General features: G+C 33.5%; 1 protein-coding gene across 10 annotated transcripts in view; it reads left to right on the top strand.

Annotated features, from left to right (window-relative positions):
* Positions 1 to 14,651, top strand: part of GSK3B (glycogen synthase kinase 3 beta) — a 221,919-nt gene that overhangs the window by 163,456 nt on the left and 43,812 nt on the right. For all 10 annotated transcript variants that reach the window (XM_017965207.4, XM_017965209.4, XM_017965211.4 and 7 more), the window contains one exon: positions 4,945 to 5,040. In XM_017965207.4, coding sequence (XP_017820696.1) covers positions 4,945 to 5,040 — 96 coding nt within the window. The remainder of the gene's footprint in view (positions 1 to 4,944; positions 5,041 to 14,651) is intronic.

A 14,651-nucleotide genomic window follows, 5' to 3' on the forward strand; every position in this document is an offset into this window, starting at 1 on the left:
ATGTGATTTCTGTTCACACTGGAGATGGATGTGATTGCTAATGGATGTCACATAATTCTCATTTCTTTTGGTATTCTTACCAACTCAAAGAGAGTTAGTGCTCTCTATGTGTCTTATGTTAGCAAAGTACTGAATACATAGAGGACGTCTATACAACAAATAGTGATTCAAGAGTGGGGATTTCTGAAGTATCATTTTGGTTATTTTAAAATATAATGAAAAAGTATAAACAAATATATTGTTTTAACCTTTACAATAGTAAAGATTCACGTAACAACAACTCATATTAAGAATTAGAGCTAGAAGAATTACTTTTGCCCCATCCCAGTCACATCCCCTTTTTCCACATCCTCTTTGTTAAACTAGATCATCTGTACTTGATTTTAATGATGAATATTCTTGTATTTTTATTTAGTTTTACAGTTTTACTGTGTAAATTAATTACCTCATAAACTAAACTATTGTTTAGTGTTGTCTGATTTTGAACTTTATATAAGGCAGTCATACTGTGCACATTCATTGTGGAGTAAAAGCTCCCCACTGTGTTTGTGACATTCATTCATAAAAGTATGTGTAGCTCTGGTTTAGTCCTCTCCATTGCTAGTTAGTATACTATTCTGTGACTATGCCACAATTTATTTGTTAATTCTACTGGTGGATTTTTGCTTTTGTCAGCAATGTTTTATTATTGTGAACAATGTTGCTTTAGAGGTATAAGAATTTCTCTGTTGGGATATATAGCTTTAAATGGAAATCAGTAGGTTGTAGGGTCACTGAAGGTATGTAATTATAAACACTCATTTATGTCTTTGCTGTTGTTGTTTGTTTTAAGTACTCAAAAAAATCCAATACAGTTGCATGTTGTGGGGACAGAATTATTGATAAGCTTATTAGTACTACTGTCTCATTCTTCAGTCCTCACCCTCTCACCAGGTACATGTATACGCATACACAGACACATGCACATATCCCCAGAACAGTGTTAGGAATAGAAGTTAGAATAAGTGTTATAATTTAGATTATTTTTACAGTCACCTTTTTATTTTCTTTCTAGTAACATAAGGAGTTTGCTCAGAAATTACCTTATAAACAGTTAAAGATCAGTTTATTTTTAACTTGATTCCTTTTTTATTTATATCAATGAATAATTCTGTAGTTCAGAATATCCTTCCATCTATCTTACCCAACTTAATGTATTCTAATGGTTAAAATAATTTCTGAAAGCTTTTATTGCAAGTGTAATTGACATATGAGAAACTACACATAGAGACCACATCAAGATAAAAAGCTTCTGCACAGCAAAGAAAACAGTTAACAGACTGAAGAGACAATTCACAAAATGGGACAAAATATTTGTAGATTATCCAACTGACAGGAGGTTAATAACCAGAATATAGAAGGAGCTCCAACAACTTTATAAGAAAAATATCTAATAATCTGATTTTGAAATGGACAAAAGTTCTGAATAGGCACTGTTCAAAAGAATTCAAACAAATGGCAAACAGGTATATGAGAGGTGCTCAATATCATTGATCATCAGAGAAATGCAAATCAAAACTACAATGAGATATCTCACCCCAGATAAAATGGCTTTTATCCAACTGATGGGCAATATCAAATGCTGGTGAGGATATGGAGAAAACAGAATCCTTGTATGTTGTTGTTGGTGATGTAAATTAGTACAGCTTCCATGGAGAACAATTTGGAGGCTCCTAAAAAGAATTAAAAATAGAGCTGCCATGCCATCTAGCAATCCCACTGCTAGGTATATATCCAAAAGAAAGAAAATCAGTATATTGAACAGATATCCGCACTCCTATGTTTACCGCAGCATTCTTCACAATAGCCAAGATTTGGAAGCAACGTAAGTGTTCATCAGCATGGACATTTCATGAATGGATAAAGAAAATGTGATACATACACTCATAAAGAATGAGATTCTGTTATTTGCAACAACATAGATGGCATCAGAAATCATTGTATTAAGCCAGGCACAGCAAGACAAATTTTTAAGTTCTCAGTTATTTGTGAGAGCTAAAAATTAAAATAATTGAACTCATGGAGATAGGGAGTAGAATGATGGTTAGCAGAGTCTGGGAAGGATAGTCGAGGGGGAAGTGGGGATGGTTAATGGGTACAACACAATAGAAAGAATGAGTAAGATCTATTTAATAACACAGCAGGGTGACTCTACTCAATAATAATTTAATTAAATGTTGAAAAGTACCTTTAAAAGTATAATTGGGTTGTTTATAACACAAAGGATAAATGCTTGAGGTGATAGGTACCACATTTACCCTGATGTGGTTATTATACATTGTATGCCTACATCAGAGTGTCTCATGTATTCCATAGATATATACCCCTCTATGTATCCACAGAAATTAAAAATTAAAAAATAAAAACTGCATCTATTTAAAGTATTTAGCTTGATAAGTTTCGCCATGCATATACACCCATGGAACCAAGATAACGAACATTCATAATCCCAGTAGTTTCCTGGTGTCCCTTTGTAATCCTGCTTCTCAATATTATAGATCTTCTGTCACTATAGATAGAAAATTTGCTAGAATTCCATATGAATGTGATTATACTTTAGGTACTCTTTTTGGTCTAGCTTTTCTCACAGCATAATTATTTTTAGATTCATCTATGTTCTTTTTAAATTACTGAGTAATATTTTAATGTATGGCTATGCACCATTTATTTATCTGTTGATGCCATTTTTGTTTGTTTCTGCTGTTTTATCAGTTGCAAAAAATATGCTATGCATATTTGTGTACAAGTCTTTGTATGAACATATGCATTCATTTCTCTTAGGTAAGTACCTAGGAATGAGAATGATAGGTTGTATTACATGTTTATGTTTAACTCTTAAGAAACTTCCAGTTTTCCAAGGTGCTATACCATTTTACATTTCCACCAGCAGTGGTCAGAGCTTCAGTTGCTCTACATCCTTGCCAAAATTTGTTATACATAGTCAGTCTTTTTAATTTAGCCTTCTTATTGTGATATAGTGGTATCTTGTTTTAATTAGCATTTCCCTAATGATTAATGATGCCGAGCATCTTTTCTTGTGCTTATTTGCCATCTCTGTGTAATCCTTGGTGAAGTGTCTGTACATATCTTTTGCTGATTTGTATTGGTTTATTTTATTTTTTAATTGTAAGAGTTCTTTATATATTCTAAATACAAGTCCTTTGCAGAATATGTTTTGCAGGTGTTTTCCCTTAGTTCATGACTAGCCTTTTTATTTTCTTAAGAGTGTCTTTTAAAGAACAAACTTTTTAAAATTTGAATGAAGTTCTGAAAGTTTTAGCAGAGTCTAGAGAATTAGAACCAACAACAAAAACAACAAATTCTCACTTTGCCCTGGATGGTATGGAATTTTGCCCGATTATTCACTGGTTACCACCACAAATCTAGTACTTACCATTGCATTTCTCTACTTCTGTGCAATTATTCTTGAACTGTAACTAGTTTAATATTTTGTTTAAACAAATTTGACTTATACAAGGTCCTGTAGTTATAAAGATGAGTAATATATGGTATTTCTCTTCAAAGTCCTCACTTTTAGTATTTAATGTTTCTTCCTGTCGTCAATCTTGTACAGCCAGGTTTATATACTTTCCTTTGTTCATTGCCTAGCTTAGCTCTAGAGACAATGTAATACTCAATATATTTTTGTTGTGTACTATAATTATACTTTTTTGACACACAAATCTGTGAGTTTATGGTAGCAGGAAATCTCTTGTTCTTTGTATCCCCAAAGATCATAACATAGTTCCTTGCACACAAGGGACACTAAATATTCAATGACTGAATGAATTGATGGTTTTAAAATAAGGTTTGCCTGTATTATCAATTGATAATACAATTGATTGGCCGTATCTGCAGGTTCCTCATTCACAGAATCAACCAACTGCAATCAAAAATATTCAGAAAAAAACAATTTAAAAATACATTGATAAAGAATAATATACAACTTAAAACAACACAACTGTTTACATAGGATTGACATTAAGTGTTATATAAGTAACCTACAGATGATTTAAAGTGTATAGGAGGATATAAATAGATTATATACAAATAACATGCAATTTTATACAAGGGACTTAAACACCATGGATTTTGGTATCCTCAGGTGGCTCCTGGAACCATCTGGGTGTCAAGGGACAGCTGAATAACCTTTGGCTATACTGAACTAAATGAATAAAAAGTATTCTCAGATGTGATTATTGCAATAGATAGTTTTTCTAGATAAAACAAAGATACCTGATTTTTACTTGAATATTTTTGAGTATGGTAATCATTTTTTATGACCCAAATTTAACATTATTATTATCATAGAAGTCTGTCTATGGTAATATAGAATGGAATCTGTAGTCAGCTGCAGATAAGAGGCTTTCACAAAGTTTGTTTGCCTTCATCTGTTTTGTGCTGCTATAACAGAATACCAAAGACTGGGTAATATATAAATAATAGAAATTTATTTGGTTCACTGTTCTAGAGACTGGAAAGTCTGATGTCAGAGGGCTCACATCTGGTGATGGCCTTCATGTTGTATCATCTCGTGTTGGAAGGCAGAAAGTCAAGAGAGGGCAACAGTGAGAGGGGGCCAAACTTACATTTCTAATCAACCCACCCTTGAGATAACAAGCCTGCCTTCACTATAATGACATGAGTCCATTCACAAGGGTACAGCCATTACCTAATTACCACTTAAACATCCTACCTCTCAGCACTGTTGAATTGGGTATTAAGATTTCAACACATGAGCTTTGGGGAAACATGTTCAAATCATGGCACTGCTCTTTTTAATTAGTTACATATTTTATTTCACCTGGGAAGTCCTTTTTTTCAGTGAAATCAATGCCATAAAACATAGAGACTAATTTGTAAATGTGTAGGATATGATGACAGTAACTTGCTTTCTTTATCTAGGTCCTGGGAACTCCAACAAGGGAGCAAATCAGAGAAATGAACCCAAACTACACAGAATTTAAATTCCCTCAAATTAAGGCACATCCTTGGACTAAGGTGAGTCAGTTTTTTTTTTAAAGCATACTAACCAACAGTTACCTAAAACAGGTTTCTTACTGTTCTTAAACTAAACTATTTTGAGACCAGATCGTTGCATTGAATACAAGCAGTTTTGCATGTAAAGATAGTTGTATAGATGTACTTGAGTGTTTCATTGACTTTTTATAGTTTCACTATCACTGATTTCCTGTAGATAGTTTCCAGCCTAGGTTTTTATTTGCAAGGTAAGGACAGTATACTTATGTCATTAAAGTACAGAATTTGATTTTCGAGTAGGATTTCATGTAAAATTTTGACAAGCTAAAATTCAGAAGTTTATTTACATAGAGGTGTATGGTTTAATAATATATAGCATATGATACATTTCAAACATTTTCTTTATTCTTTTAAACTGTTAAAACAGACCTTATTATAGATGGCATTGTGTGTTTTTCTTCTCTTGTTTACTTTCCTACTGGCATTTTGGAAACAGGGTTAAAAGGCAGGTGTAATCTTGCTGGGAGTATACATTAAAAACAATTGGTATGTTAACTGGATGTCACTAGCCTTTGAAAAAACCTAACCTTAACATTAGATGGACCAGTTCTAAAGAGCACAATTGCTAATGTACCAGGGAACTTTTTTTTTGCTTTGGTAATTAATTGGAATGACTTAAGAGAGTTTATTAAAAAGTGTTTTCACCTCGGTTTGATTTGTGAGATTAAGTATGCAGAGAAAAAAATAGAATTTCTCCCTAGGGTTTATAAGTAGAGTGAACCTCTGGCTTCCTCATTTTACAAGTTCAAAAACTCTGACCAAAGATTCAAAGTGACTTACCCAAGATTACATGGATGGCTTGTGACAAAGCCAGGATTAAAATTCTGTTTGCACGTGTGTGTGAGTGTCATGGGTTACAGATGATCAACTTTTTAATATGTATTTCAAAGACAGACTGTCTATATTTTAAAATGTACATATAACAATTCATTTTATACTGTTAAGTTCATTTAGTTGGTTATGATATAATGAGAGGTGAAATAATTTAGGGCTACAGGTGAAATAATTTAAACTCAGAAAAACCAAGTTTGTTTCTTTCTCTCTTTTATTATGATTCCAGTTATGTTTTCTTCAAATTCTCATAATCTCATTATCTTCAGAAAATTCTCTTGTTACTAATTATTTATTTCCTATTTAGAATCAAAGACCTCAATAGTATTTTAGTGCCAGAATTATAGGTTGTAGCGTTTACTACAGACTGGCCAACAGATCACAAAACCTCTCCTTTTAAACGTTTCTGGTAAGCACTAAATAGTCTGAGATTCTAAAGTGTTCTTTGATCTTTGTATTCAAGGCTTATTTTCAATCTGAGTCAGAAGATACTTAGGGACTCTCACCTGGCTCTAAACCCAGAAAATCTCAGGTGGCCTATTTGGATTTAGGGGCTGCATTACAGTGTCAGTCCACTATAGTTATTGCAAGTTAAATTGTTTATAATAAGTGATTTGTAGTATACTATGACTTCAGCCATGTTAAGGGAAAAACAACAAAGAGAATTCCGTTTTTTGAATAAATATAGGGAAATATTCTAAAATGCCAACAGTAGTTTGGGTAAGAAGAAAGTGCACAATTTTATTTTATTTGTTCTACCTTTTCAGACTTTCATATTTTCTTTAATAATGATGTTATTTTTATGAGGAAAAGGAAAAAATTTTTTGGTGTAATCTAAGTATTCATTACATTTATCCTCTATATAGAGTTTCTAACAAATATTATGCTGAAATTGAATTAATGACATTCTATTTTAACATTCACCATCCTCCATTATTATTATTATTGTTATTATTATTATTATTATTATTATTTTATCAAGACTGCCACTAATCCTCCTTTATCTAAGGTTTCGGTTATGCTTGGTCAACCTCTGTCTGAAATAGGTGATATAGTACAATAAGATATTTTGAAAGAGATACTACATTCACATAATTTTATTATAATTCTCTTTTATTATTATTGTTGTTAACCTCTTATTGTGCCTAATTTATAAAGTAAGTTTTTTTCATTACTATGTATGTATAGAGAAAAACAATATATGTAGGGTTTATTACTACTATGTAGGGTTTATTACTACCTGCAGTTTCAGCATCCACATGAGGGTCTCAGGGACTTATCCCCTATAGGTAAAAGGGAAGGGGCACTGTATTTAATGTGTGTCAAATTCTGCATTTTCCCCCTAAATTATATATCTTTAACGCAAGTATTATCTTGAGTAGAATGTGAGCAGTGGTTGATTATAATTAAAATGCAGCCAACAGAAGAGCTGTAGTAAATTTGTATGCTTTAAACCTTCCGTTGCCCTGTTGAATTCTTGATGTTTCCTTATCTTATACTAATTCTTTCCAAACTTGAATCGTCTGTGTAAAGGCCTTTTATTTAGGTTTCCATTCCTGTACCATGTGTAGAATGATGACTCAGTTCTCCCTTCTTTTTTGTTTATTAAAAGGACTATGAACCTTTCATTCATCTAGTGTCTTTTGACATGATTTGGTTTTCACTTCATGCACATGCATTATGTAATAAGTACACTTATGTTGGTTTCTCATTTGTGTACTCTAGAGTGGCATTTCTGGGATTGTAAACAAAAAAAGTAAATTTGGTTGCAGAAATTTTATTGGTCTTCTCTGTCATCTAGATGATTGAGAGTATGCTTGTGTTTATTTTTTTAAATAGGTTATTATAAGAATTAAAATACAAAACTTAAAATTCCTAGAGGGAACTCAGCCTCCTTTCCCTACCACTGTGATAGCGAACAGCAACTTCAGAAGTGCTCTTAGGCTAAGCAGCCAGTTGAGTCATTTAAAAACTATATAGAACATCCTCCAAAGAGAAGAGCATTTTGCCTTTGGAGGGCAGGTAAACAGGAGTCTGGAAAAAAGAAGTGCTTTACCTTTATTGCTGTCTTCTGTTAGTCCCATTCCCTGAAGCTGTGGACATGTGAACCCTGGTTTCCTGTGCTGCAGTGTTGTGCAGCTATATCCCCAAAGTTGGGACCTGGTGTTCTAAAAAAGAAAAAAAAAACAAGACAAATAAACATCAAAAGAGAAAATGTCTTTTGTGAAAACATTGTGGTAAGGGGATACAGGTGTATAGAAGAAATAGCAGAAAAATAACACTGAGAAGATCCCAGTATGGTGTAGGGCAGAAGTCTTGAGAATTAAAAAAATCCAGTAAGTTGCCCATAGCTATTACATTATAGCAATAGCCAGTGCAACATAATTCATTAATAAAACACCTGTGGCTTAAGTAGGAAAGGAACTAGGTGATAATATTTTAAAACAAGAATTATTATTGGAGTTGAGGGGTTGAAGACCTATGCCTTGGTATATACTGTACACTGCAAAGAAGAAAAACACATGGAAACAAAAGGAAGTAATGCAAAAGTAGGTTGAGAATTAAGTAGAGACAGATTGATTGGAAGAAGAGAGGAAATTTAAATTCTGCATTTAGTATGTGGAGTTGTGGTTAAATGATGGGCTATTATATACAGAGCGAGAATCTAGTTTAAACACTGCTTCTCATGTTTATGCCTCAGCTCTTTTTCTTTTGTAAGATAGTGATTACCTGCTCTTTTTCAGGATTATTTTGAAAATACAGCCATAATTTACATATAAAGGATTACTTTAGTTCTGAATAAATATTAAGGATGTAGAACTCCAATGTAGTTTTCTGATTTGTCTTCTCTGTCTCCACTGCCCTGACCTTAGTTTAGGCCACCATCATATAATAGAATTATAAAAAACAACCTCCTACCTCCATCCTTCGGTTTCACATCATTTTAATCCATCCTCCTCATTTCTGTCAAACTTGGCTTTTTTAAAAACACGCATGATGCTGTCACTCCTATTTAAAATTCTTCTCTGATTCCTCATAGCCTTTAGGAAAATTTAGCATTTTATATATATAATAACAAGGGTGAACCAATGTGCCAATTTATGCTTATCCACTGTAATTATTAATTGCTTGCTTTTCACTCCTAGGGGGGTCCCAATTTGGGTGGCAGATTATTTAGTCACTCTGTTCCTTGATCTTTCTGCCTTTCTTTCCCAGAAAAATAGTTAGTATTTATCCTGTTCCTAACCTTTCTTGAGGTATCTAGTTCTTGAACCCAGTCTCTTTCCCAAGTTTTACACCTTCCTGTATCCTTAAATGCATGTTGTTAGGCATTGGATTTAAAAGTTTAGTGTCTAGTTAGGATTGATTCTGGATTTTTAATAAAGTTATATTTTTAATAGGTATATGAGTTGCCTCCCCGCCCACTTTCGAGTGCCTGGTTCTGCTACTCTTTTGTTTAAATTTCTTTGTGACAAGCATTTCTCCTGTATCCTAGTAATAAATAATCCTGTGAGGTCAGTTAGGTAACGCAGATGTCTGTTTTATTCTTTCAGAGCAGTGAAAGTCATAAGTGATATAACTGGTTAGTAGAAAGAAGTAGATTACAATCCCAAGGCCCTTGATCTCTTAATAGTTACATTAGTGCTACTTAATATATTGGCTATATATTGGAGTGTTTGTCCAGTGTGCAGCTCACTTTGAAGGGACCATGCAGCCATGCTGGATTTTCTGGTTTAGTCAAATTGTCTCCTGGTTGTTCCCCAGAGAAGCCACATTCATTTCTGCCTTACGCTAGTGTCTCTCTTCCCTGTCTCTGCTCCCCCTCGCACTCTCTTAGAATGTTCTTTTCTGCTTACCAAGTCTTAACCTTTCTTAAGATCTCAAATTTCACTTCTCCCACGAAATGTTTTCTCATTGTCTAAGTTCTTCATGACTGTCCCACCATGTAACTCCTATAGTACCTACCAAATTATACCATATATATAAAAGAGCAATTCCTAATTTCTTTTTTATAATAATATTAATATGAATATCAATGATTTCAAAATATTTGTTGCCAAGTTGTTGGCATATATGGTAGTTTAATGCTTAAGTGTCTGTAGCTTTTGTATGACCATAAGTCATTCGGTAAGTCTCCCAGAAAGTGTTATTCACAAAAATTAACTCTTGCATACTTGATTTCCTGAAACACTGTCAACATGCTTCAGATGAGTCAATACTAGTATTTCTAACTGGCTAACAGAGTAAGCAGAAAATTGAATTCTCAGGTCATTTCAGCTTTCAAAGGAATTATTTTCGACTGAACAAGTTACTTATTCTCTATACTTACAGCTGAACAAAAAAGCCCCACTATACTTATTTCTTTTTAAGACTTGTCCATAATGTTACATTTTTTCTTTCTTTCTTTTCTTAAAGATGGGGTTTCACTATGTTGGTCAGGGTGGTCTTGAACTCCCGACCTCAGGTGATCCGTCCACCTTGGCCTCCAAAGTGCTTGGATTACAAGTGTGAGCTACCACACCCGGCCTAATGTTACATTTTTTACCTGAGCCATTCAATAGATTTTTCAGAACTTAGTAAACCTACCTATTTTAACCATTGTTCAATATATTACTTAAAATGCCTTCATAGAGGCCTAGAGAGCACAAAACAAAAATAGCTGCCAAAGTTTTCTTGCACATCCATTCTATCTACCTTTTCTGGTCTCTGCCTTACTCCTTTCATTCACATATATTCCAGAAAGTATAAAACCATGTTGGGGATTTCTGTTGGCTCCTAAGGTTGCTACTTGTCTATTTTGTTCTATTGCTTATGGTAAATCAATTTTTATATTATTATTCAACCCCACTCTGCCCTGAACATTCTACCTAGACCATTCTCACTTGTCTCATGAATACATACAGTAGGTTTTCTACTAAAATTTCTACCCACATCCTTACTATTGTTAGAATAATCACTTGTCCTTTTCTAATATCCATTTTCCTGTGTTAATAGCCTTCCTTTTTTATTTCTACTGGCTATATATTTCTGTTTCTTTGCTGGAAACCACATTAAAATCCATCTTTTAGGATGGCTAATCCACATGTGAGAGGAATAATGTCAAAAAGGAAGAATACTAAGACATAATTTTCAGATTGCTTGTGGGAGGCAAAGGATGAGGTTAGGGGTAGATTTGAAAAGAAGGCAAAATTCTATTTTTTATTTGTTCTGTAAATCTTGTGTCTTCTATGTAACCAGTGCTGTGCTGGGTACCATAAGGATGCAAAAGAAGTAAAATATAGTCTTTGTCCTTGAAAAGCTAAAAGGTGAAAAGCTCAGTTGAAGCAAATATTGAATAATGTGAGACTCTATATAACCATATAGTTGATTCTGAGCTGTAAGTGTTAAGAGGTGTTCCACATGGCTGTAGGTGTTACAAAGCAGACTTCCAGTGAGGATGGTGGAGGAAAAACGGAAGCCTCCTCAAAGATAATAGATGAGGTGGGATGTTGAAGGGGAGGTTTAAGATTTGCTTAGGTGTAGAAAAGGTTAGGAATTGTTATAGCTGGGGTGAATGTCTCCCAAGGTGGGGAGAGGTGGATGAAAAGAAAATATTTCTGTATTCTTACGAGAGCCAGCCTGACTATAATAACTGTTTTGTGAACAATGAAAGATTAAATTGCATAAGCGGACATTTGGCAAATTACACTGCTGTGTAGGCATGTAGTACTATTTCATCATTGCATGATGTGAGGGAGGGAAATTACATTACATAGTTAAATGCTGATATCTACATATATACAGCCAGTCATTTAAGATGGTTAGTAAGTTCTTAGAAACTGCAACTTTAAGTGAAATGATGTACAATAGGTCCTCAAATAAAAAAAATTGGTTCATTCAACGTTGATGAAGGAAGACATTTGCTTTTATTATACATTTCACTTAAAGTCACAGTTTTCAAGAACCTATCAATGACATTAAATGAAGACTTACTATATAACTTTTCTTATCTGTAGTAGAACTTGGGAAAATTCAATAAGGCTTTTAATTAGTACAACTGAAATTCACTGGCTGTTAGATCTGTCAGGGCTAAGGAAAGGATTATTTGTGTTTCTTATGCTCCACCTTCTTTACCTAAACTAGTATCTTAATGAAAAGGTTAGAAAAATATCTATGCACTAGGCTTGAGAATTCAAACTGAATTCAGTTTATGTATTCTACCCTGTTAGATTCTGCTTTCATAGGTAGCAGTTTTACTTGGCAGGAAGACTCTGAAAGTTTCAGTAGCCTCTGGTACTCATTTTTGATAGTACTTAAAGTGAATTGGATTACTTTGTATGTCAGTATATAATTAGATCAATGTATCAAAGCATGTGAAAGACCGCCAAACAATATTTTAAAAAATAGTGTGGACTAATTAGTTAAGTAATTATTGAATTATGTACTACATATGAGCAGTTAAGTAGACTTAATCTCTTTTCTTAGTTAATTAACGTAATTACCTATTCAATAGTCCATGGCATTGTCTCACTGTTAATCCTGTGTTTAGGTTTACAAATTGCAAATAATTTCAGATGATTAGTAGATTACTTGAGAGACAATATTGGGGTTGCTCTTTAGGAGTATTCATAGTTTATCAGTTTTTAAAATTGGATGCTTGTATTTTGTATATGACCAGAACATAGGATGTGTGTTGTGCATTTATTGTAATGAACACTAGTGAGGAATAGCTGTTTGGAACAGCCATAGCTCTTGTTCTGTGTTCTGTTAGATTAATTATCACTGCCAACAGCCATTTAAAATGGACATTTTTACATTGCTTTGATTGGCTACATAATACAATAGAGTTGCTAAGAGCTGATGCTGTGAGATGCATCTTAACCAGAGGTCTTGTTATGGTGTATGTGATTGTTTAAAAATGGCCTTTTTAAAGTGCTTAAGATTCAGTCACAACACCTAGCTCCAGGTTCAAATTTGAAGGCCAACGTCTATACTAGGGACAAATAGGGCAGAAATTGCCTCTGTCATTTTTGAGTTACCCAAATGCAAATTTATTTAGAATAATTCTTCATTTAAGGACTTCTTTGCATTTGTTCAATACTACAGAAACTTTCTTTTTGAAAAAATGTATTTTTTCTATTAGTTTCTTGTATGGACTAGTATTTGTGATGAGAGTTGATGTTTGTTTAATTTAAGAAAATGAGTTGCTGCATAGGTGAGGTAGTATTTGAATCACTTTAAAAGTTCATGTCAGTGTTTCGGTTCCTTTCAGTTTTTCCTTTCTCTTTCTTTTTTTCCTTCCTCTTTTTCTTTCTTTCTTTCTTTCTTTCTTTTTTTTTTTTTTTTTTTTTTTTGCTTTTTTTTTGTTTTGTTCTGTTTTATTTATTTATTTTTGGTTTTATTTTTTAAAGGGTGTTTTGGGATCTCTGTGGCCTTGCTGCATACTTTGCTGGCCATATTTAGTCTGCGTACTAATTGTTAGTTGGCCCAGTTGAGTCTTATTTTGTGCTCAGTTCTTTCAGTCTGGTTTTCTATTTTTGTCCACCTGGTTGTGTTTTAGTTCATGAGAGAATTTATTCTGATGGGCCAGATTTTAATCTGTTTACTAAATTTTAGTCTGCAGACTAAAAGTAATCCGCGGATTATTTATTTTTGCAAAATATTTAATTCCCCCACTGGAAACTATCCTAAAAGAATGTTAAATTCTCTTAGAATAGCCAGGGGAATTCACAGATACTGGTGAGTCCTGCCATTTTTTTTGTTCTCAATACCTAGACATAATAGACCCTACTACCTCCCTTGCATATTTGGCTCCGTTGTGCCTAGGTGTTGGTATACATTACTATACCTGTCACCTGTAACTGTGACTGTCCCTTAGTTGTATTGTTAATTGTATATATTTTTGTTTAGCTTTTGGTGGGTGAATTGGGCATATTTGCAGATGGAACTGTGTTTAATTTATAGTGCTTGAAGATGTAGGATTGATTTTTTTCAGAGAGTTTTTCCAAAGAGGAAAGAATGTTCTCTATTTATTTTTCCTAAGTAATGGGTGCAAGGGTATGAGCGGGCAAAGCCCACGATAAAAAAAGTAAGTTAATACCCGCACTCCTGAGGTGATATGTCAATTTCCTGATGAGTCCTAAGATAATGAGAATGTCAGCAAAGAAACATCTTTTAGCAGAGAAGTCAATCCAAAATGGAGAATAATCCGCGGTGGCCTGATCCTTCTTAGCTCACACAAATTGAAAGTATCTGGCTTGAAATCTGTAGTAATATAACTTAAATATATTTATTACTTTCCTCTCATCACTACTAATGTAGCAAAAAAATGTTTATACTGTGTAACTGAAACACATTAATAGAGAAAAAAGTAGCATATTGGGAACTTAAAAATTTAAAAGTAGGCTAATGTGCCCCCTCACAGTGATGTCTGTGGATGATGAATCCAGGTCGGAGAAGACCACTTTACTTTGGGAACTTTACTTCTAGATTTCATTTTGATTTTAACTTTTTTTGGTTTTGTATTTTTTTAATAAACGCACTGGCATTGGAACATAATAAACAAAAATTAAAATGTTTCTTTACTGTGCCTCACCATTGCACAATCAAAAAAAATTTTTTTGCATACACTGTGGTGAAATAATTTTTAAAACTTGGACTTGCTACTGTGGAGACTGATGTTTAAAGTTTATAACTGTATAAACATTTTCTATGTCCCCCCCACACCATGGATTTCTTATAACATTGGATATATTTTTCCT

The sequence above is a fragment of the Callithrix jacchus genome, chromosome 15, assembly GCF_049354715.1.
Source record: "Callithrix jacchus isolate 240 chromosome 15, calJac240_pri, whole genome shotgun sequence".
Taxonomy (NCBI): domain Eukaryota; kingdom Metazoa; phylum Chordata; class Mammalia; order Primates; family Cebidae; genus Callithrix; species Callithrix jacchus.